The sequence below is a fragment of the Chelmon rostratus genome, chromosome 14 (assembly GCF_017976325.1).
Source record: "Chelmon rostratus isolate fCheRos1 chromosome 14, fCheRos1.pri, whole genome shotgun sequence".
Taxonomy (NCBI): domain Eukaryota; kingdom Metazoa; phylum Chordata; class Actinopteri; order Chaetodontiformes; family Chaetodontidae; genus Chelmon; species Chelmon rostratus.
The window spans coordinates 13,814,371-13,838,831 of record NC_055671.1 but is presented as its reverse complement, the minus strand read 5'-3'; the positions used below and the strand labels follow the sequence as shown (position 1 = coordinate 13,838,831).

The window sequence follows — 24,461 nt, the reverse complement described above, 5'->3', positions numbered from 1 at the left end:
ATGGTGCTACTCACTTCAGTGAGGTGATGGAACTCATAAGTTCTACATTTGAATGTAATATCTTAAATATTATTGGTCTCTTCATCCATTAAACAGTCTCCAAAAAGTCAACTAATGACATCATCAATCCAAATCCTAAAGCTCTAATTTCCAGCTCCAGCAGACATTTGTTTGCATTTGCTGGTATTGACTTTCCTGTCTAAAATCATTGGTACAGCACAGTGTGAAGACTGTTTTAGGGTGTATTTTCCCTTTACAGGCCCACTCATATTTCGGATATGGGTAGCTGCCTTGGTGTACAACCCTAAATGTGCTGCAGTGACAGGTTGTTTGTCTTAGATTGATGACTTAATTTAAAGATAGCCCGTCTGTGTCGCCTTATTGAAAGAGTGAGCACATTTACAGTGCACCAGTCTCTCTCTCTTTCGCCTCTCTTCTTCTCTCTGTTTCAGCAGCTCGTTTTAGTACAACTCACCGCATCCTGCCCATGAATCACACAGCACACAGGGCAATGCGTGTAGATGTCTTGTGCTGACAGGTGAAACATGGTGACAAATTACTACAGTATCTGTCAAAACACCACACTGCTGCCTACTCATCCTAACTCAGTTAGCTTTTCTCTCTGTACTCGCCATGAGTATTCTGCAAACAATGTTGTGTATGTGCAAGTGCATTTGACGAGTGTGTGTGTATACAAGTTTGCATGCGTGCATTCATATGCGTGCACGTTAGCTAAATATTCATGTGGATTGATTTGAGTTAGACTCCTGTAAAAAAAGAAAAAAAAAAACAACCTGTGAGATGTGTCAGAGTGATGGACTTTCGCAGCTGTCCTTATGTTCACACAACATGCCATGTTGTGTGAAAATGGGAAGATGTTATCGCAGCATAAAGATGCAGTGATTACTGACAAAATGGAAAGGGTATCTTTGTACAGTAGCATCTGTCAACACTCTGAGTGGGTGGGCTTTTAAATGGGCTGTGAAATTAAGACATTTAATTTTCAGAATTAATCCAGGTGGGATTCGCCACAACAGTCCATCTATCCACATCTTAATGAGCTCTAACTTTGTGTTTGTCATCATTCACTTCACAGAAATGCGTTGGCTGAGATGTGATAAATTGTGCTTTTACTTCTGTTTGTGTTTTTGAAACAACTATTGGAGTCAGAAAGTGCCACTGAGAGGAGGTCCGGGCATAAAAAACTCAAGATCGATAATCCCTGTCCTTTTTATGAGGGATAGCAGGTCATAAAACTGTCCGATCCACATTAAATGTGCTCTGTGTAGTCTAGTTTACAAATAAAATAGAATGTGCAGCAAAGACATTTTGATAGCCTTAGTCACAAATGCTAAAAGTCTCCATCTCTTTATATACAAGTCAATTGAATTTCAGGAAACTGCACAGTCATGCTTCAAGAGCAAAGGTGACCTCTATGAAGAACTGCACCCATTTTATTACTTGTTCAGGTTCGGTATTCCCAAAACTATGTCATCCTGATGTTATTGTAGAAGTCATTAGTCAGATGCAATGCTGATGTTCTTCATGCTTGATTACTTTGAAAGTTGCAACACCGTCAAAGCATATTTATTATACAGAGTTGTGAAAATTCATCTTTCATTTTCTTTTCCTTATTTATTTACTTGTCATGTGGACACTCACAAATCTCAGGTGTGACTTGCAAATTATTAGGCATTAAGAATGGAAATGAGACCATCGTCCTGCTTTTAAGTCCTTCACCGTGTCCTCCGTTGTTCCTAGTCTAACGACACGTTCCCCCATATGTGCCCTGTTTTTAGAGGAATTGAGACAGGAACACCTCGTCAGAACCTCAGTTTGTGACGCATGCTGGGTGTTTGTGTGTGTGTGTGTGTGTGTGTCCCTAGAATAGCTGAAGCTGCGTTGTTTCTTCTCTCTGTCACACATTCTGGTGCATTTGTGTGCATGTAGTCAAAGGAGCAGGTCTGTGCACGGAAGCAGCAAAGACGCAAAATCACTTATCGTATTTGCCATGAAAAATGTCTGATAAATTCATGTAAGTTCTGGATCAGATGCTGTGGATTGAAAACAAGCATTAAACAAAGACACGTAACACAAACACAAATGCAAAGAAAGGAAAACATTTTACATGATAAATGTCTTCGACCTGGTAAACCACTGTGGGACAATGATTGAAGGACATTATTTTAAGAAGGGCTGCAACTTTCACCATCACTGACACAGATAAATGGTGGATAACACACACACACACACACAGTTCATCCGGGAGTGGTGATGGAGCGGAATTGGGTGGTCTCTGGAGGCCAGGATGTAGGTCAGTGGTCTTTATCTCTTCTATTGCTTGGAAAAACTATTTCCTGCCGTCACATACAAACTTGAGAGCTGAGAGGAAGAAACAAGCTTATGATAATGAGACAGCAGCATCCTCTCCAGCTCTCAGCCCTCTGCTTTCATGATGCTGTCAAAGTCACATCCACATGCAATTCCATTTTCATACAAGAGAAGAAAAAGTCACACTATACATACCTGGTGTGTACACTAGTGTCAGTGTGTTACTTAACATCTCACGTGCAAGCATTCTTTACATAATGCTGTTCTGTGCTTACAATCTCAGGGTTTTGATGTGAGTAGCCTTTACACACCAAAATGCAGCCTGTTTAGATGAAAATTCATTAAGTGAAACGAACATAAAATCTAGCTTTAAGGTCTGAAATGAATATTTTGTCATTAAAGGGTTCAAAAACATAAGAAAAAGACCGACTTTTTTGATAAAAGATAGAAACAGTGATGCTCTTCAGTTTTCACAGAAGAGGGAAGACAGACCCCCCTCCTCCCCAGCCGACGCGTGTCTTCGGGGGCGTGCGGGACCAGCAGCCTCCCCCAGCACGGGTGGGAAGCGTGGTGTTGCATCCTAATGAGGGGTGGGGGCGCTGAATGAAAATCACGACAGAGTGACGTGGAGGAGGAGAGAGAAGGTGGGGTGAAAAGAGAAATGGGAGGGGAAGCAGCTGCTACCTAGTCCATTTCCAGTCCAGCCGCTGCTTCTTTTGCTCGATACCCACACACACACACTCTCTCTGTCACACATACACACACACACTGGTGTTTGGTTGGTGGTGGAGCGCATCAACCGGACAACAAAGGGACGCGCAGTCGGGGAGGGGGGGCTCACTGCAGCCAGGACAGGATCATACCAACATCCAGTGTCAGCGACAAGCTCTCTGAACTCTTCTCTCTTTTTCACATCTTCTGGGAAATAAGGAATCAGTCAGTCTGGAGGTGACCGTCACAGAAGCGTTAATCGCTCGCGTGGGTAAGCCTGTCAATCATCTACTAATACAAGTGATTGATTCTTTAAACTGACATGTGCGCCACTTTCTTAAAACACTTCTCCTTGTTTTGTTATTTTTTTTAAAGATTCACGCCTCTTCACCTCAAGACTAGAAGTAAAACGATATCTTCTGACTTCGACTTAATGTTTGAATCGCAGTTTATTGTCGCCTTGAAGGCTGCTGCTCGCGGAGCTTGTGAATATTTATAAAGGGGGGGAATGAATCGGCTGTTATTGATTCGTGACCGCCGCTCTCTCTCTCTCTCTTCCTCTCCATCCGTCCGCGCGTCAGAGCGCCTCGGCTGCGCTCTGACAGGCAGCGGCGCGTCGTCATGAAGCATGCTGTCCGCCGCTCGGCTTAACAGCACTTAATCTGTCATTAGGGGGTTATTTTGAGACAGTACACCCGCGACCGACACCGACGGGCTACTTTATCAGCCGTCCGAACCGCTCCCAGCCTGCTCCTCCCTCTGCGCCGCTTGTTGGGGTTTTTGTTTTTTTGTTTACTTCCTCGCTGGTGAAAAACTTTTCACTGCATTCCTCCTGTTTCGTCTCTTCCAGACAGTACGGCCGTACTTGTGAGCCTCGGCAGCGAGATGGAGATGGAGCACTTCGACGAGCGGGACAAAGGTCAGAGGCACAGCCGCTCCAGCGCCAAGATGAACGGCGTGCCGAGCCCCACGCACAGCGCCCACTGCAGCCTGTACCGGACCCGGACCCTGAAGACTCTGACCACGGAGAAGAGAGCCAAGAAGGTCCGCTTCTACCGCAACGGAGACCGGTACTTCAATGGCATAGTGTACGCCATCTCTACCGACAGGTTCCGGACCTTCGACGCCCTGCTGGCCGATCTGACCCGCTCCCTGTCCGACAACGTCAACCTGCCCCAAGGCGTCCGGACCATCTACACCCTGGATGGCTCCAAGAAGATCACCTCTATTGACCAGCTGATAGAAGGTGGGTGCCTGGAAGACTACAATTCACGGTGCTTTGCAGGATTTATCCTCTCATGCACCTGGACTCATGGTCTAATCAGCATCTATAATGTAATCTAAATTGACCACATCTGTCTGCACATCCCTCCCCCTCTCCTAAAGACCACCTCCATGTTGTATAGAGTCAAACAACAAACTTAAGGCTAGGGGAAACTTTACAGGCTGGTTTGAAATCAGGCTCAACAAGACATTTTTGTGGGCAGGGCTCTAAAAAAAAGTGTTTAATCCCACTGAGCACTCTGTAGATTATTGTTATGAAGATTATAACACTCATTTGATGGCCATATGGTGATGCAGACATATGTCTCAGCTCAGATTAGCTCTCTCTTGATCTGTTTTACTCTCTAAGAAGTGACATGGGAAGAACTAAAGTTGTTGGCATCATCTTTGGTTGATATGGGATGTGAAAAGTAGGAGCTGCAAACAGTCCCATGTCAGTATATTTTGAAGTTTCAATCAATTTATCGATGCATTATGCTGCCTGCTGCTAGAATAATGGTTGCTGCTTGGTGGCCAGCCTATGCTGCTGTATTTGCTTGCTTCCTTTTCTGTATTCTTTCACATTCTCCACCATTTTTGCTCAGTTTTAATAGAGAGTTTCATCTGTTTTGTTATTTCTAAAGCTCATCATATTCTTGCAGTGTTTTTGTAAATTATCCCTCCCTGCTCCTCCTTCTCAACCCCAACAGGTGACAGCTATGTGTGCAGCTCCATTGAAGCGTACAAAAAGTTGGATTACACAAAAAACGTGAACCCCAACTGGTCGGTGAACGTCAAGGCCTCGGCGGCGTCCTCCCGCGGGCCTCCTTCTCTGGGCAGCGCAAAGGCCGGGGCCCCCGAGAGCCGCGAAATCAAGGACTTCATACGCCCGAAGCTTGTGACAGTGGTGCGGAGCGGAGTGAAGCCCCGCAAAGCTGTGAGGATCCTGCTCAACAAGAAGACGGCCCATTCCTACGAGCAGGTCCTGACCGACATCACCGATGCCATCAAGCTGGACTCCGGAGTGGTGAAGAAGATCTACACGCTGGAGGGCAAACTGGTGAGGAATCCCCAAAAATCATCACGGTGTCACACAGCAAAAGCAGAAGACTGAATGTTTTTAAAGTTGTAGAATATAAGAAGCTCATTTTCTAAGCATTTTTAGTGTTGTGGAGGGCAACACTGAAACTTTTTGTGGTAATATAGAACATCAGACATATCTTTGACTTGGTTTTTGTCATGACTGGCGATGCTGATTGTCAGCCTGCGTTGAAGATGGCATTATTTTTCTAAAAGCTTCCAGTTTAAATGCCATCTCTGGTAATGCACTCGGTGGGAGTTGATGTTTTGTTGCCAGTGTCACAAGTGATGAGTGGTTCCATTGAGAGAAATAAACCAGACACAGAGTAAAGAAAGAGTTTTTCTGTTGCTGTTTGGACGTGGTTTCACATGCAACAGAGAGATTCATCCGTTTTGCATTTGTGTAGCTTGGAGAAGAGAAATAAAATAAAAGGAAAGGTTGATAGGAGGATCAGAACGGCTAAATATTTTATGACCACGCTCTCATTGTTCTTTCATGGGCCTTTTATGAATGAAGCGTCCCCGTTCACAGCCAGAGTGGTGATGAGAAAGAGCGGCACAGAGACCGAAAGAGGTCAGGAAAAGGTAAAGATGAAAGAAATCTATGAATGGAGTCTGGGTACTCACCCACGCTGTAGTGATGTGTGCCAGATCTTTGCCTCCGAACACGGAAATAAATCAGAGTCAAGGCCCCCTTGATAGTCCACCCACACATTTAGCTCCCTCTCTCAACTGTGGAGGGGGACGCTATAAAAAGAACAGGCTTTATTGTACACGCACGGTACGTGCACATATTCTCCACCACAGCGCAAAAAATGAGGTGGTGAACTTTCTCTTTCTCTGTGCCTGCGTATGTTCGTGTTTGATGCCGCCTCTGCCAGCATGCCAGGGTTTCAGGTTATATTTGTGACACGCTCTAGCTTTCTGGTCTCTCCCTGTTTGTCTTCACATCACCCCCCCCCCCCCCCCCCCCCCCCCCATCATCACTGTGTCTGTCTGGCCGTCTGCTCCACCTCTATCTGCCTCCCTCTAGGTCGTGTCCTAGCTCCAAGATATTGAGCGTAGCGCCACAGAACCACTTCTCCCCTGGCAGCAGCATCAGAATGACACCATTATTTTGAAACAGATTGCGTTTGACGTCAAGGGCGTCCTGCCATTTCGTGTCGTACAGCGGTAATCATCTCCTAAACGGCCAATTTGTGACTCATTCTCACGAATATGCTCTTTGCCCTGTGGGCTTTTCATTCTTAAATGCCACTTTCACACTCAGTGTTGTCGTTCATCCCAGTTTTAAAGACGAATCTTCGTGTGTTGGCACTGGCACGTCGCCCTGCCTCTGAAGTCCAGCAGTCTATTTAATGATCCACTGTTAACCTCGTAGGAATTCACTCCAGGTTTCCTGATCTGATCTGCTGTTAGAGCCCGGCACCAGCCAATAAAATCCCAGGGTCAGGTTTTCCCTGACAAACCTCCTGCTGGGGATTAAACTCATGCTTTTGCACAATGCCTATTAACACTGCGGTGGCCATTGCTTAAAGTTATCTTTGAGATTACACAATAAACTCTGCTCGGAGGACTAGTGTGGTCATGCTATTTTTAGACACTGTATTGATTGGGCCTGTAGGCATGGTAACACGCTCGCTGGCAAATTGGCTGGGCTGGGCTGAATGCACAGCCAACTCCTTCTCATTTTTATGTGCGATTGTGTTTGCCTGTACGTGCGTGGGTCGGCGCACGTGGGAGAGTTTGTGATTGTTTTTATGAAGAGAACAGAAGAAAAAGGATTTCAAAGCAGGAGGAGAATTAACGATGAAGAGGCAGATTTGAAAGGAGTTAGCAGACTGAATTGGGCCACCCTTGCATATAGTTTGAGAGGGTCTGTGTGTGTTTCATGCGTGAGAGAAAAGACCTGAACAGCCTCCTGTTTCTCAATACGTCACAGGTCTCAAACACTAGATAAGCTTGTAGCAAATTTAAACCCCTTATGAAATGTGGTTAATCCATGTTAACTTGACCATTTTAGACACACACACACACACACACACACACACACACAGAATGAGGCTTACTATAACAGAAAATAAACTGTAGCATATGTATGAGTGAGGGGAGGAGGGCTGGAAACAGCGAACAAACTGCTTCTTGATGACATTTGAATATACATTATTGATTATCAGGAGTGCGCTAAAGTTAATTACCTGAGTGCACACCAGGATAAGGTTACTTTAAGGGTTAAGTAGAGCGCATGTGTGTTTTTGTGTGTACGTGCAGGTGCATGCAAATGTTTTTTTGTGTGTGTGTGTGTGTGTGTCAGCTGAGCCGTGTCAGTCACTGAGCCTACAGCAGAAGTAGGTTTCTGGGCCTGGCTGCCAGTAACGTTGAGTCCCAGCAGAGCCGCAGAGCCTAGAGAGAGAGCATCTGACAACCGGATCTCAGGCTCCTTGCCTTCATTAACCCCTGTAATGAGGCCAGAGACAGTGGGGCAGGACGTATATGTACACCCCCACAGCCCGATTCTTCATCCCTTTCTCCGTAATTGTTCTCAAGGATTGCAGCAGCATGCGAGACTGTTTTCATGAATTTCTATTGCATAATTACTGCTAATTAATTGTGTTCTTTTTTTTCATAAGTTCAGTCATGTTAAAAATTCTGCAGCTAAAGTGCACTGAAATAATTAATGGATTATGTTCTTGGTTTGCTAATAAGTTTAGCTGTTTTCAGCTGCAGCCTATCAGGCCTCTTATTATGCCTCTTCATTTATGTGTGTCTTGATGTGTATATGTCTGCATTTGTAACAGAGGGCTTTGCAGTAGTGTTGCCAAAATGATAATGGAGCTAGATAACTTTGAGGAGTATATTTCTTTTTTAATTTTAAAAAGGCACTCTCCTCAAATGCCACCCATATTCTGAAAAAGTTGGGACGCTGTGTAAAACATAAATAAAACACAATGTGATTATTTCTAATCCTTTGTGACATAAACTCAATTGGAAACAGTCCAAAGACAACATATTCAATGTTTGACCTCATCAGCTTCGTTGAGTTTTATAAATATCTGCTTATTCTGAATTTGATGCAGCGACATGATGCAGCGGCATGTTTTAGCAACAAAAGACTGAGAAAGTTGTGGAACGCTCCAAAACCACCTGTTTGGAACATTCCACAGGTAAACAGGTTGATTGGTAACAGGTGATAGAATCATGATTGGGTATGAAAGGAGCATCCTGGAAAGGCTCAGTCATTCACAAGTGAGGATGGAGCGAGGTTCACTACTTTGTGAACACATGGTTGTATAAAGGATGTTACTAAATGGGCTCAGGAACACTTTGTAAAACAGTAAACACAGTTAATTTGCAAATGATTGCATTCTGTTTGTATTAACGTTTTACAGCGTCCTAACTTGTTTGGAATCAGGGTTTTATTAAATGTTGTCTGAATGCAAGCAGCCGTGCAAGAACTTTGCCCAAATGAAATACAGAATATAACTAAGTTTCCATACTCATGTGCACTGTATACAACTTCCTCTTTGCTATAAAACCATGGTTTTGATGTTTTTTCAGTATTATTGCTGCTACGACATTTATTTAGCAGGATTCTGGGAGAACAGATGATGCTGAGATGGGGGTATGGGACATATGACAGGTTGTGAACAAGCGTCTGTGAGCATCTGATATGTGTCATATACTCACTTTGCCCACTGGGAGCCTACTCCACTGTGATCGTTTTGGATATCGTATTTCTGTCTGTAACAGGAGAAACTGAGCGAGAAAGAATGTATCAAGTTCTGCCCCCTCTGCGATATTAATTCTCTCTCTGTCTCAGGTCTCACTGGATCAGATAGGTGGTATTTTTAGCGCCATCCCCTCTTCCTTAGAGTTACCACAACCTCATATTTCTCTGCGAGCTCTTCACCTTGGCCAGTTTCTATGATGATTTGATCTAGTTGCCTAGGAACCGGTCGACCTGCTGTGATGTCATACAGTAGCATGGCAGGATGGTGTAGCTGCTCTGGTCTGATCAAGAAGAAAGACAAGCCGTAAGTGGCTTAGGACATTGACATGGCTAGCCTATTAATACATCTAAGCTCTGTTTACACACACAGACACTAGGTCAGACCCCAGCTGCCAGCCTTGAGCCTCGCAAAACTCACGCATACTTAGGCACAGATAGTGCACAGACACTCTTTTTTTAATGGACTCATCTAGATTTCTGCTCATGCATCACTAGTCATTAACTGGAGGCAATTATTAACCAGTGCATGAAGTGATGGCACTTAGTCATCACTAAGGTTGGTTGCATTCTGTTTGAGTGTCTCATTAATGAGCTTTTTTTAGTATCTCCGTGGGTTCAGCATGGACAACATGTTTGACTCCTGCAGCCCATGCTAAAAATACAGGGCTTACGCAGAACAATGTAAACACTTTCAATTCATCTAAATGCCAGAAAGGTACCTACTGTCTACTATATCTCAGCAACTATTGGCTTTATTTTCTTTGGTTTATGACGGAATACCTGCAAAGCTAAAGACGTTCCCATCAGCCTTAACTATACTCACAAATGTTAGATGTTAACACGTGAAACTAAGATGCTGATCATGGCAAACATTACACTTTCTTAACATCAGCATGTTAGCGTTGTCATTGTTAGCATTTTTTCTCGTCCCATTTTTATATACAGCACTCATAATGCTGTTCCAGGCTGATTAAATGGCGCATGTTAATGAGAGGTTATATGTCGGAGACGAGTGTGGATGAACCACTTGTTCACTATCTGCAGTGCAGCTCTCACTTCTCAAACCGCATTGTTGGCCTGTTCTTCTCCTTGTTGGCAAGGCTGAAGAGCTTTTAATATCCGTTTATCTTCCTCTCCTGTTTTTCTCTGCAGCCTCCTTCTTCTCTCTGTCTTTGATTTCTTGTCATTCTTTCTCTCTCTCTCTCTCTCTCTCTCTCTCTCTCTCTCTCTCTCTCTCTCTCCACCCAATACTGTTTGTGCTTCTCTCTCCATCTGCATCATTTTTTCTCCTCTTGCATAATGTTTGGTTTTCTTCCTGTCAACAAATTTGCCCTCCTCACATCCGTCAGCCGCCCGTCCCTCCTCTGATCTTTTCCCAGTTTTTCCTCATTCTGTCTGTCTCTTGCTGTCAACATGCCATTGTGTGTTTACGGCTATTTAGTCCTCATTTAATTAGCACACTCGGCATGCACCCCCAAATCCAAGAGCTGCAACATATGGCATCTCTCTCTCCCCCCACTCTCTGTCTCTCCCCCTCCCCTCCCTCTTCCCCGTCTCTCTGCGTGTCCCTCTGCCTCACCTCCCGCCTCCATTTGTCATTTCTCGTCCTCGGTTTGTCTCACTTTTTCCAAGTTTTGCTCCCTCCCTGTCTGTTTTCTCCTCCTTGGCCTGTATCCAGCTCTGCAGGGACTGTAGAGAGGGTGCTACAGCGACGTCACTTAGAAATATTGCATCCTATGAAGTACGGGGATTATGTTCAGAGCATGTAGCCCTTTTCCATCTTTATATGATGGACTGTAAGTTGATGATGTCACTTTTTTGTTCTGCATAGGAGGATTGTGGGAAGCAAAGTCCATCTGCTCCTGCTGATATGCTGAGTCACAGCTACTCAGCACAGCATCGCGTATGTGTGTGTGTGTGTGTGTGGGGAGTGTGTGAGTGTGTGTGCACCAAGTATACAGTCTTTTTGCTAATATATAGTATATTTGCAGTAAATGACACTGTAAATGGATTGTAGAGCAATCATCAGCAGAAATCTTCAGGTGAAAAACGCTGTTTTAGTGTGTAAACAGGTTGTTTAGGACGTGTTGTTTCAGTTTGGTTTCTGTCTGTCTGCCTCTGTTTCAGTCAGTTAGCTTGTGTGTCTGTTTACCAGCAGAGTGATTGTGGCAGATTGGAGGGCTGTCTGTAGTCAGAGGATCTGCTGCCAAATTAGGATCGATGGCAGACGTTTCCAGCCATGGCAGACTGTTGAGAACCCAGTCACACCACTACTTCATCACACACGCACACTGTCTGACTCACGCACTTCCTGACTCACTCACTCTCTAATCTCTCTCCACTGAATCTGCATTTGAAAGACTGTGTACCAGCTTCGCGTTTTCAGTTGCTTAAAGAGCGGGACCGACATATCTCGACTGTCAGAGGTTTTGTCTAATCGTGACTCAGCGATGGAGGCACTGAGAAGCCAGTTTGTAAACATTAGGAGGAAGTATCACCTCCAAGCCAGTTGCTGCTTCTATAAACAGTACCTCAAATAGTTATTGCTCCTCAACAGTGTGTCTGTCTGTCAGTATCATCCTAAAAGGGCAACTAAGATGATTTTTTTGGGCATTTTCATCTTTACTGGACAGTGATGGTGAAGGAGCGGACATTAAAGAGAGGGGATATGACACGCAAAAAATGTCCTGGCTGGAATCGAACCGGCGATGTTGCGGTCATGTGGCACACGCTGCTGCTAAGGTGCTCCAAATGTACAATACATGTGCTGTATAATCGAGTCAGATTTACATGCAGTCAGGGCATGTTTGCCTTTCTACAGTTAAACTGGGCTCGGACTCCTATTTCCTTTACACATATTTTCCATCCTGACAATTTTCCAGAGCTAACCTTTGTGGTATTCTTATTAGGACTGATATTATTAATTGACTAATTGCTTAGTTGATTTGTCAGAAAGTCAATCAGCAACTATGTTAATAGTCGATTACTAATTTAAGCAATTTTTCTAAGGAAAACTGTCAAACAACCGACCTGTCAAATATGAAGATTTGCTGTTTTTCTTTGTCTTCTTTGATAGTAAATTGAATATCTTCAGTTCTTGGATTGTTGGTCGGACAAAACAAGACATTTGAAGGCCAATCAGTAGCACAATGACTCATGAAAAGCTCCTTCACTCACTCACCCACCTCTCTCCTGCCATCTCATATGGCATACTTCTGTCAGTGCTCTCTCCAGTAACTAGTTAGTCACTGTGGTTCCACATGCAGCACACTCGTACTGTATTTGTATTCACACACTTCCACGCACGTGCGCGTGCATGCGGACTCATCCTTGAAAATGGATTAAAGCCAACAGACTGAAGCGCGGAGAGAGATCATCAAGGGATGAGATGAAAGAAACCAGTAAAGGAATGAGCGATGTGGGTTAGAGAGTCGTATAAAAGCGAGACTGTGAGAGATAGCTTGACAAATCAGATGAGGAGTGCGTCAAGAGAGATGAGGTTACCATGAGGAGACCCTAAGAAGGCTTTGAGGAGGGGTTGGAAGTTGAGGCTGATGCCATGTTGTGTCCCATTTATACCCTTTTGGGAACAGCACTGCGTAATTCCTTATATTTAATTCATTTCATGATTGCAAAAAAGTTTGGTTCCCTTTAGACGCATGAATGACAGGAAAATGCGCTAAAACTCTGAGCGAAACGCAGCTCCGGAATAAAGTTTGCCACCCCCCCGTGGAGAGCAGACACTGTTACATAAGTTGTTATGCAACAGAGCAGCCAGCCAGTCTGCTGCGCTGGTTTGAGGTGAACGCAGTTACACCGCTGCCAGCTCAGCCCGCTGGATACTTAATTGGCCTCACGTCGCCGCTGCTCTCTTTTCCTGTTTGTTTTTTAGCTCATCCTGACTTCCCATGTTTCCCGGCCCTTTCAGTCATTTCCCATCATCCCCTGTCAGTTGTCTGATGAAACGGGGCCGTGCGCAGTGTGCTGATGGAGGCAGCGGCAGGTCACGCTGGTGCGTGAACTCTCCCCTGGGGGTGCAGGTGCTTTTATCCTTCCCTCTTGCCACTCTCAGATCGATTTCTGGCCGGCGAGGCTCGCCGCCTGTCTGTGTCTCCCTTCGGCCAGAGAGGAGATTATTTCAGTTCTCCTAGAGAGTAAGGAAATGCATTTTGGCTCTTTTTGGCATATGTCATTTTGAGGGTGAGAGTTTTTTTTTTTTTTCCAGCTGATTTTAAAATGCTGTATATTACTGACAGTGACAATGTATTTGACCTTACAGTGCCTAAAGTGCAGCTTATTTTAAGTACTGTACTGGGGTCAGGTTGGTCTGTGGGCTCGTAAGTGGCCGTAATGGATGTGAGTGAATATCTTTTTAGTCAAAAGTGGTAGTTTTGCTTATGTAATCATCACTATAATACAATACAGGGCATTATCATCATGCAGTGAACATACAATACTTGTGTAGTAGATATGTTGATCTGTTTCAAAAACACAATTACTGCTAATTTCTGTGTATTTCCAGTCAGTAAAGATTTGGTTTGACTGCAACATAAAATGCCCCATTCTTTGCAAATGAATGTCAAACCCATGTAGTTATATTGATCATGCCCCCCTCGCCCCCCAGGCCACACACTGCATGCGATTCTGAAGTACTGATTATGTGTGTTGCAGCCCCAGCACACTTCTGTGTAAATATTCAACATTTGTCTGACAGTTTTCATTCCTTTGCTCCTTTTCAGTGATTTGCCTCAGAGGCTCTGCATGTTTACAACCAATGCTCTGCCCTTTCTGTTCCTGTCTCCCTTTATCTTGTATCAATACATCCATCTGGTGCTCTGTCAGTCCGCCCGTCTTGCAGCATCCATCTGCCTGTCTCTCCATCCGTCCGTCCGTCTGTCTCTTCAGTCTCTCTGTGGCTAAGTGTTTCTGAGCAGCACGGCATGCCCTGTCGGCCAGCTGCAGTTGATTCAGCACCGCGGACAGCTCCACTGGCCTAATCTCCCCTGGCAGAGTGGAGCGACAGCTCGTCCCTCCAAAATGTGGTCTTTCTGTGGGTAGGATAATGTTGACCTCACCATGTCCTCTGTGTAACCACTGTGAGTCTATTGTGGTGCAGGAGATTAGTGGTTCAGCCTCCAATCTTTTTTTTTCTTTTTTTTCCTGGCTATGTAGCTGCCTGTCTTAAACTCAGCAGGAAATGCTTCTGTGTTATATCAGACAAAGACAAACGTATTTTCCTTTTTCAGTGTATTATAACCAAGGCTGTAACTAATGATTTTTTTCATTTATGATTGACTAATGATGTAAAGTTTTTGATTAATCAAATCATTGTTAGAAAAATAGGAAAAAAGTCCTCAGATGTCTTGTATTGTCCAACTACTCGTCCAAAACCCAAATATTTCCTAACATGATTTTGTAACATGATTTAAAACAGAGAAAAGCAGCAAATCCTCACATTTAAGAAGCTGTGACCAAGAAATAGTCTGAACTTTTCCTTGATAAATGACTTAAAGGATTATTAGAATTGTTGATGATTAACTTCCTGCCAATCAGCTAATGGATTAATTGTTTCAGAACTAATTATAGTCTCTCTATTGCTTATTTTCTAGAGGTAAATGCACTTGCGTGTACTGTCACACGCATGCTTCTTCAGCTACCTCTGAGTGGCTGTCGGAAACTCCCACTAAAAAGCGAGAAGCTGACAGATGAGTCCTCAAGTAGCTCTGAAATATGACAGGGAGACAGAAATAGCCGATCTAAATGAGCAGAGTGAGCAACGTTGTCACTGATCATTTGTTCCCAGCAGCTGATTCACAGGAGCTGCTGGCAAGAACCAGACAGGCTGTTTGAATGCAAAAAGCTACGATTTTTGCACCGCTGGGGTGATCGGGAGGTGGTGCATGTGTGCGTAGCTGTATAGTCAGTTGCATGTTCTTGCAAAATAACAATTAAGATCATGTACGAACATATGCCCGTTTTTTAAATTTACTGCTACAGCTGGTTACAGCTTTCCACACATTTCCCCTCATGTCCCCGAGCACCCAAACCGAAACTCAGCAGCTCCACAGTCATCCCTCATGACGCACACCAAACAGAGATTTCAGATGTTTTAATCTATCTGCCGCTGTGGTCGGCTTACTCAAATATAACCACATGTGGTTTTAAGTCCCCGGGTGTTTCACATATTGATATTTGAGCTTTTGTGTTGTAGATGTTCAGCCTATTTTCATGTGAGTCAGAGGCTTATCACCTTTTTTGTATTAAAACCACCTATGCTTATTTCTCTCTTTCTGTTTCATCCTCCACCTAAAGTCCAGGTGGTTGGTGTGTGTACATCATGTTGACACTTTCCCCATCTAACATTAGAGAAGCTGACGTCTAGCTTGTCTCCCTCTGCATTTCTGGCAGTACTGTAGTTGAATTGCTGTTCTGGGGAATGGCCCATGAGTCTCTTCACTTCATGCGGTTGTTAAACACTGCCGCCGTGTGGTGGCAGTGATCGCCTGTCTCAGTTTGTGATCCCCAGTTGCAGCAATGTTGTGCAAACCTGCGGCACTGAATCCGAGCAAAACCAGCTGATTTCTTAAGTGTGATGTGCATTTAATCTGAAAGAAACAAAGAAAGAGAGGCAGAGCAAACAAGCGAGAGAGAAGCAGACACTGTAGCAGGTGTTTGGTGAGAAGTCTACACTAGGTGGCGTAGTGAGAAAATAAATGGATTTACTGGGATCATGTGTTGTATAAGACATTTTCAGGAGGAAATGATGGTCTCATTTGTACCTAATTCTTGTTTTACTCCTGCTGTAGCCTGTAGATATGAATTCATCATAAAAATGTCCTTTTCTCCATTTGTCATGTAGAGCATCATGATACAGCAGGTGATAAACTATCCTGTCATGGGGTGGACAATAAGGGAAGAGGGTTGGGGTGTGACAGACATGTGAGATATGACACACGATAAATAACCTGTCAACCTTCTGCTCATTGTTTTGCACTGAACCAAAACAATACTTCAATAAATAATCAATCACGACAATTTAAAGATCCTTTTTAATGTGGGGAACTGCTTTGATCATCGTGACCCAGTCTCAGAGCCCCATTTCTCACTTTAATAAAGATGTTTGAGAGGTGATGGCAGGGTTATGAAATTGCCGTTTTCCACGCTTTTCTCATCATCTTATTTTAGTCTCTCTTTTCCTCTGTTTGTTTCTTCCTGTCCTTGTTTTAGCAGTGGTGGATGTTGTGTAACCGCACTGGTTCTCTGTGAGAACGGAGCACCAGAGACATCAAAGCAGCTTGTTTTGTCGTTGGGCTCAGAGAAGGGCTCAGAGCAGCAGTCAGGAATAGATCTCTACTGCTCATTTCCCTCTGTCTGTTTGCTTCCTCTCCAACTCATGGGATTTAGCGATCCTCTGACTGTCTCTGTTGTTATGTTTTTGGGTTGTCCGTCTGTACGTGCTTCCAATTCTCGTGAACACAATAGCTCAGGAAGGCCTCGAGGGAATTTCCTCAAATTTTGGACAAAAGTTCACTCGGACTCAAGGATGAACTGATTAGATTTTGGTCAAGGTCACTGTGTCAAAGCACATTTTTGGCTACAGCTCAAGAATTCATATGTTAATAATGACAACATTTCACACAAATGCCTAATAGGATAAAATGATGAAGTCTTATTGTAACATTTTATACCCCAAAGGTCAACTTCAAATGACATGCCTCAGGAACAGAATGGGGGATTGTGACCATATTTCATATTTGATTACATACTGAATTGGTTGCACTAAACTTTTGTGTCCACCTTGAAACTGTGGTGATCGTGTAGATCTTCTGTGCTTCTTCGCAGCAACATCCATATTTGAAGCCTGGTAGTCCGCCACAAGTTCACTGGTCCTGCTGTTACTGAGCTTCAGGTGATTGTTGCTTCACCATGTGATGAATCAGTCCTCTGTGCTCCTCTGGAAAAACAGTCTCTAAGTGAAGACAACATGTTTTTCACTGGACATTAGTCACTGGAATCATACACATGTCAATATATTGTGATAACCTCCATTTTGGCTGAAAAAATACACTCCTTTAAAGTCTTCATGACATATATTAGTCTGGACAGACATGGATGCAGCTTGACTGGTTGGTGAAGGCAAACAACCACGAGGTGGTAATTCCAACTCCCTCTCCTCTCCATCAGTGATCCACCTTCTTGACACTTGCTTTTTCAAGCAGGAGTATTTCACTGTTAACCAGGCCATGTGCCACTTGTATATGTTTGTGTGTGGATTTGTGTGAATGACACAGTTCTGTAGAGTATCGTGCCCATAGTAGATGAAATATGAATGATGGAGCTCTCTGTTACAACGTGCACATTGTGCATTCAGTGGCACGCACATGCACCCATGCCTAGAGGGCAATATCACCATGGCAACCATACTTTTTCACACCCCTCTCAGTATACAGTATGTGTTTGTGTGTTGCTCCATATTAGTTTACCCCCAGCTTAAAGGTGCCCTCAGAGGCTGCCCTACATGAAGAATGTCCCTGTTTCCCTCACACTCGTCCTTCCCTGGTTCCTCTCTCTGTACTCACGTCTCTCATTACATTCTGCATGTGTTCTTTCCTCCCTGTTTACCCGACATTTCTGGTGTGCTACAGCCTCTATCTCATGATGAGCAGCTTCAAAGGGCCTCATTCCAACAACCCCCTCTTGGTTGACTCCAGTCACAGCAGCAGTCCTGGCCCGAGGACGTGGTTAGACTGACTCAGAGCAGCAAACACACATCCAGCTGCTCCCAACCAACAAAAATCCTCTTTGTCAGGAACAAAGCTTTCAAAAGAACAACTTAAAACTGATGAATTATATCCTGAAAGGTAAAAAAAAACAAAAAACAAAAAAACAAAAAACATTATCAGTCCATCAGAGCTGGAACAACTAGTAGATTAATCAACTAGTCAGGCCAACTGAAAGTTGGAAACAAATCTGATAGTTCATTAATCATGTCATATCATTGCTCAAGCAAAAACAGCTCTTTTCTATGTGTAAAATTCATACTTTTAGGTTTTGGGCCATTGGTTGGACAAAATGAGGAATTTATAGGTGTCACATAGGACTCTGGGAAGTTGTGATGAGCATTTTCACCATTTTCTGACGTTTCATATAATTACAGTTAATCAATTAATTAAGAAAAATAAATTATTCATGAATATTTTTAGTAAAACTGTGTCAGAGAGGTGTTGACTGAACAACTTCAGAAAATATTTCTTATATTTATCTCATTATAATCTAAATCTCTTTTCCTAAAGACTGACTTTTTCATGATGATGCAATAAGGATAATGCAATGATAACTTGCATAAGAAAAAGTCTGAGGTGGAGGCAGACATCCACATGAGGAAGCTGACATAATATTGTTTAATGTACCTTTTGTTTTGTCCACTCTCTGCCGATCATCTATGTGTTACAGTGTTGTCAGCTCAGGTGTTAGCGTCTTTTAACAAGTGCTATTTTCACACATCAGTTTACATCAGTCTGTTAAAAAGTAACTTTTACTAATACTCTTGTTACATTCAGAGGCAAATATATAGTACTTCACGTATCTAACAGCTATTGTCCTGAACTGGCAGGCCAAGCTAGTATCAAAGTAGCTAGTATCAGCTAGTTCTATGCTAGCTAGCTAGCTTTGACACTAGCTTGCTAGCTAGTAGGGAATACAAGCTAACTAGCTAGTATCAAACTCCAAAAGCCTCAGGAGCCTAATCAAAATAGGTAGTTTGTCTATATATATATATATATATATATATATCTAGATAGATAGATGGATAGATAGATAAAAATTGCAATCCTGCAATATTTTAAGGCTACTATAAGATATGGCCAAAATTTTCACTTAAAACATTTCGGAAGTTCTGAAGAGTTACGTCAAAGGCCTCTACATGTTGGGATGCTGACATATGGAAGTTAGCATGCTAATCAGCTAGCTCCGGCCCATTCTGTCTCATAACACCACTCAAGAGATGATAGTTTTAGCTTGGAGTGGCGAGTTTGCTATTTAGCTTTTTTTGGTCCAATGAATAAACAAAACAAAGCCACACAATGTCAAGAAGGAAATATTCCATTTCCCTTATGAAACAGAAAAATACAACTACACACCTGCTCAGTTCATGCTCATTCTCTTTCACCCAACTAAGATGAGCTCATTGTTAACTCATCATAAAACATGATTCATAGACATTTGACAGAAACAAAATAAAAATGAACCAAAGGCATCTTGTCTTTTCACTGTTACAACAATCACCAACTCTGGTCTGGTCTGCTCAGTCAGCTAATAGGACCGCTAGCTAACTAATAGCTGAGCTAACTAGCTACCCCTGGCTAGTAACTAAAGATTGTGAGCAGCCTTGTGACTCTGGTGATATGCTGCCCCCTATTCTGACACACTGTACCTTTAAAAGTATAATTATTGTGCTCAGTGGACACAACAGATTCTAGGTATGCAACAGCAAGATGTATAAAATTGATGTAAAGATGAAAATTATGTAAAAATGCTGCGAAATAACAGTACAAGTGGAGGTAGGAGTGGCCATGGCTACCTATTGGTGCTGACACATTGGGGAAATGTTCACAGCACCAGCAGTGGTATCACAGCCATCTTGTTAGGAAATGGAGCCGCTCGCCCCTGAAATAATCACCAACACACTATCAGGGGATATCAGGGAACAAAGCAATATGCACTCTGTTATGAAACTGGAATATCACTCCCTTACACAACACACACACACACACACACACGTGTTCCTGTGTGCCTGTGCAGAAGCTTGTGTTTTCATGTAATGTGTGAACAAATTTACGCATACACACACACACACACGGACGACGAGCCTTGATTTGAAAAGTTAAATGAAAATGATCCATACTCCACAGAGAGTCTGTGTCTGAGATTAAACTTGTTTTTTTGTCTCCCCGTTGGCTCATTTAGAGTCTGTGGGGGGTAAAGCAAGAGAACACCCATCTCCCCTCTCTTGCACTCACACGCACACACACACACACACACACACACACATACGCACGCACACGCACACACACACAGAATGGCCTCTTTGCTGTTTATTGAGTATTTTGTTCATAATGCTGTTATATCAGCTGTGACTTTCTTTTGGGGTGTTGATCGGTGGCTAATAGGAATCTAAATGGATTCTTGGATGTTAATTGCCATGAAAATGCAATAACGGTAGCTTTGTGTTTGTGTGTTAACTCCAGGCGGTGCTAGGCACGCACACAGCATAAATTGTAATAGCTCTTAATAGGTTTTTGGTGGGAGATTTGTCATAGCGGATGAATGAACTATTGTCTTCCCGTAAATCCCTTTCTGACTGTGCTGTTGCCTATCGTGAAATATAATTTGGAATATTGATAGCTTGGGATTGAAATGTGATGGCCTGTAGGGTGTAATTAAAGTTGTTTGAATAAATCATGCAGAGTTCAGATCAGATATGGAATTAGCTGCTGACTAAATCAAATAGAAAATTATGAGCAGCAGCATGTTTCTTAGCCTCTTTGTCATAATGAACACCATATTGCTGAGATTTCTGCCTCGCAGAGTGAGGGCGAGTTTACAGCAACAAAATGACATGCGTCTGAAACATGTTCAGAACTTTGGTTAAAGATTTGTGAACGATGTGTTAATTAGGCAGCTCTAGACAAAATAATGACGATTCTGCAGACCCTCTTGTGGGAAAAGCCTTTCTTCTTTAATGATCCGGTTCCTGTTTTGTTGTATTTAGTGACCCGAGGTTTTTAAATGTGTGCCTGTCAGCACGTCACTGTAGGTTGGTATTAGCTCCACGGGATGGAGTCTGTCAAAGAATTACAATGACTCATCAAGACTGCGTTTTTTTCTCCTTCTGTGAGTCAGATATAAACTTAGTCAGCTCTGTTCTTATTCAACGGTAATCTCTATTTTCAACTTGCCTTGCACACCCTCTCTTGCTTTCTTTTTAGAAATCTCTCTGTACCTCATACATGCACTCTCTCTCTTGTCTTAGTTTCATACTTTAGCTGGTTTGGTAATTACGCATTACCATTCATTAGATGCAAGTATTCAGGGAACAGACCCCCTGCTTGCTGCTCTGGATGTCCGGTGCACGTGTCAGCAGTGCATCAGCAAATCAGTGAGTCAGCAAGGTCTCTTTATAGTCGCTGATAGACTGATTAACTGCAGAAACAACACAGGGCTGCAGCTCAGGGACATGCCGGGCATGAGCACAGATATTCACAGGCGCCGATGAGCATGCATGTGAACAAACAAACAGACCTCCCCCCGGCATTCTTTATCCATCTCCTGGGGCTCAGTGCATGCGCTTTATCACCAAAACGCAGGAAGGGAAAGTTTGTGAGCATGTGCAGAGCTGTGTGTGAGTGTCTTCTACAGTATGCAGTGTGCATGTGTAAGGAAACATCTGATCATAGAATTGGCACTGAAATATCTGCAGACCAGCTGGGGCATTGTCACTGTGAGAACCTCTTTGTTCCATAAACAAATAGTCGAGGTGCTCTTGAACAAGGCGTTCAGCCCCTAACAGTAGAAAGCTGTCATTGCTCTTGGCAGCTGCCATCTGTGTAATTATCCAATTGACTTGGGTAATAAAGGCCAAGGAAAAATAATAATTGAACTCATCTGCTTGTCTTTGCTTCCAGGTGTCCTGTCTGCAAGACTTCTTTGGCGACGAGGACATTTTCGTGGCGTGCGGACCGGAGAAGTTCCGCTACCAAGATGACTTGATGCTGGACGAGAGTGGTGAGGCGAATCATACTTCCTGCGATGTTTCCATGCTCACGTTTCACATTTGACCTCTATGTTCTTCCTTTCCTTCCTGCTCCCTGCTCTGATTTTTTGCAGCTTTTTTGTGTGTAACCCACAATGTGATAGGAGTTGTTGTGATACATTGTTGTGTTGTTTCAGTAATCCTACAAAATAGTTAATAATTTGTTTGAAATTTCTTGTTTTACATTGCTTTGCTATTCAATGCAGCGACCAGCGATCTGACTGTTTAAAGGTTGTCCAACCAGAGCCAAAACAGAAAAATACAGCGCCAGACTTCTCCAAAGATGACTCTGACTTAAAGTGACTTTCCTTCCAAGTTCTGACCATAATGTGCTCATTAGGATGCTCTTTTTAAACCCTCATCAGTGGAGAAACTTTATTTCCCTTTGCTGCTTGGTCTCAAAGAAATTCATAAACTGTGCTAAGCTGGCTACTCATTGTTCAATATACAGAACCTTTAAATGTGAGCAGAACACAATGGCATCCCTGAATTTGTCTCAAACTGTGGACAAGTTGGGAAATTACCCAATTTCTTTAAAAACCAAATGTGGTCACAAGTACAGTAGTCTAGCAAATCATTTAACTATATATCAAGGCCAAATCAGTGTCCTACTTTCTGGTTACTAGTTGTCCTCTTTGGATGGTTTTAAATGTGAAAACAAATCAAACAAAGACAAAAAGTGAAATACAGTACATATTGCTGTATGTATTTCCCTTTAGTGTATGCGCTTATATACTTGTATGCTTACTATATTACAATTCAATGTAAAACATTAGTTAAAAGGACAGAGTTGCTTTTATGCAGGCATTTTAAATCTTCCATACACTCTGAGTCGTCTTGGGAAAAATCAATCCTTTCTTTCTTCTTTTCTGTCTTTCTCTCTTTTTCCTCATTAATCATGTCTTTTCAGTCCCACGGAACCCCTGTCTTCCCCATATATGACATATCTCCCTGGTTCAGGTGGCAGAGGACTGTGTAGGCTGTCCAGTTCATTACAGTTCACTACTCCTCCTCTCCTCTCTTCTCCTCTCTCCCCTTGGAAGAACGGGTCCACTGCACTTAAGCCACCGTCTAACCTATTGTACCACTGCTCCTCTTCTTTCTTTGCCTGTCTCTCCACCGCGGTCTGCTGAGGATACGTGCTGTCCTCACGTCACCCATCTGTGTTTCGCTTTCTGTCTCCGCCTTCTGCATCGCCGTCTGAAGACTCTTGCCATTTAGTGCTCATCTGTATTCTCACCCTCTCATCCCTCTTCCTGTCTCCTACATGAATGAGTGTGCACTGGCACTGGTGCACTTTTGTTCAAAGGTTTATTCAATTCGCTTGTTTCCCCTGTATCCCTTCATCCATTAAATAATATCCATCCCACCTGGGTTGCCAACCTCTACCTTCTTCCCCCTTTTTTCTTCCCTCTCCTCCCCGCTACTCTCCTTTCATTTGCAAAGTATAATTGCTAGCTTCCATTAGCTAGTTTCTTTTTAGTAATCTTCTCTTGTCTTGAGAAAGACCACATGACAATCTCCTACATACAACAAAGTGCTTATAGACCACGTTCCCAGGATATCTGCATTTTCATTAGTTACTGACGATTCTCTCCATTAGCAGCTTGTCGTAGTAACCTGCTATAGGCAAAAAATGAAGCACCTCTTGTTCTGCAAATTATTCTCAAATTATGCAGTGGTGTGTGTGACGTTAATCTGCCCATGTCTGCACGTGTGAACACGAACACCCAAAACAATGCCGCAAACACTCCCTGCTGTTTGCTTCTTTTGGAGTAAATTATTACTTTTTTTCTTGCTGCATTTAGAGTTTTCAAAGTCTTTCATGGCAGGAGACATTATAACTGGTCTTTGAGGCCTGTCACACCTCAGTGGCTCCTCCAAGCTTGGCTGAGAAGTGTAGCGTTGTTTTTTTTCTCAGTTGAGAGGAGGCAACCGGTGCATCTTTTATCACTTGTTAATGGTGCATTCAGGGGCTCCCCACCAACTCAGAAAGTAAGACAAATATCACATGATCTTCTCTTATTTGCTCTGTATTTGGCTACGAACTTCACTTAAACCTCCACCAAAATCAGTTCTTAAGGCTCAGAATAGGCAATGCGTTTGCTAAAACATTGAGATTAATAACATCTACTTAAAACAGGTGGTTCAAAGGTTTCAAGATGTGGTGAGTGATTGACATCATCTAAACACTCTGCTTAGTTTGCTGATTGGTCCAGTTTTTATCCATCGCTGGGTTCAGACATTTCTCAGTGGATGATTTATACTCATATGAAGAAGCTGAGATGTTGTGAGTCAGTGTAACATAGTTGGAACCATCATATATGACCATACTCCCCCAGCCTTAATCCTAATATTAATCAAAAGTGAAGTCTTAACCCTAATGTCTTTAATCTTGTGGGGTCTTGGTGTTTGTGATTAATACAATACACACACACACACACATATATGAGGTTTTCTCTGTTCCAGAAGACGGAGAACACAATTTGACACCTCCTCGTGCCCTGGGAGACAGAAAGCAGCGGCAAAGGGCAT

General features: G+C 43.1%; 1 protein-coding gene across 3 annotated transcripts in view; it reads left to right on the top strand.

The window, feature by feature from the left end:
- Positions 1-3,927: 3,927 nt before the first annotated feature.
- Positions 3,928-24,461, top strand: part of dclk1a (doublecortin-like kinase 1a) — a 48,582-nt gene continuing 28,048 nt past the window's right edge. For all 3 annotated transcript variants that reach the window (XM_041951928.1, XM_041951927.1, XM_041951929.1), the window contains exons 1-3: positions 3,928-4,288; positions 5,016-5,365; positions 21,799-21,898. In XM_041951928.1, coding sequence (XP_041807862.1) covers positions 3,928-4,288; positions 5,016-5,365; positions 21,799-21,898 — 811 coding nt within the window. The remainder of the gene's footprint in view (positions 4,289-5,015; positions 5,366-21,798; positions 21,899-24,461) is intronic.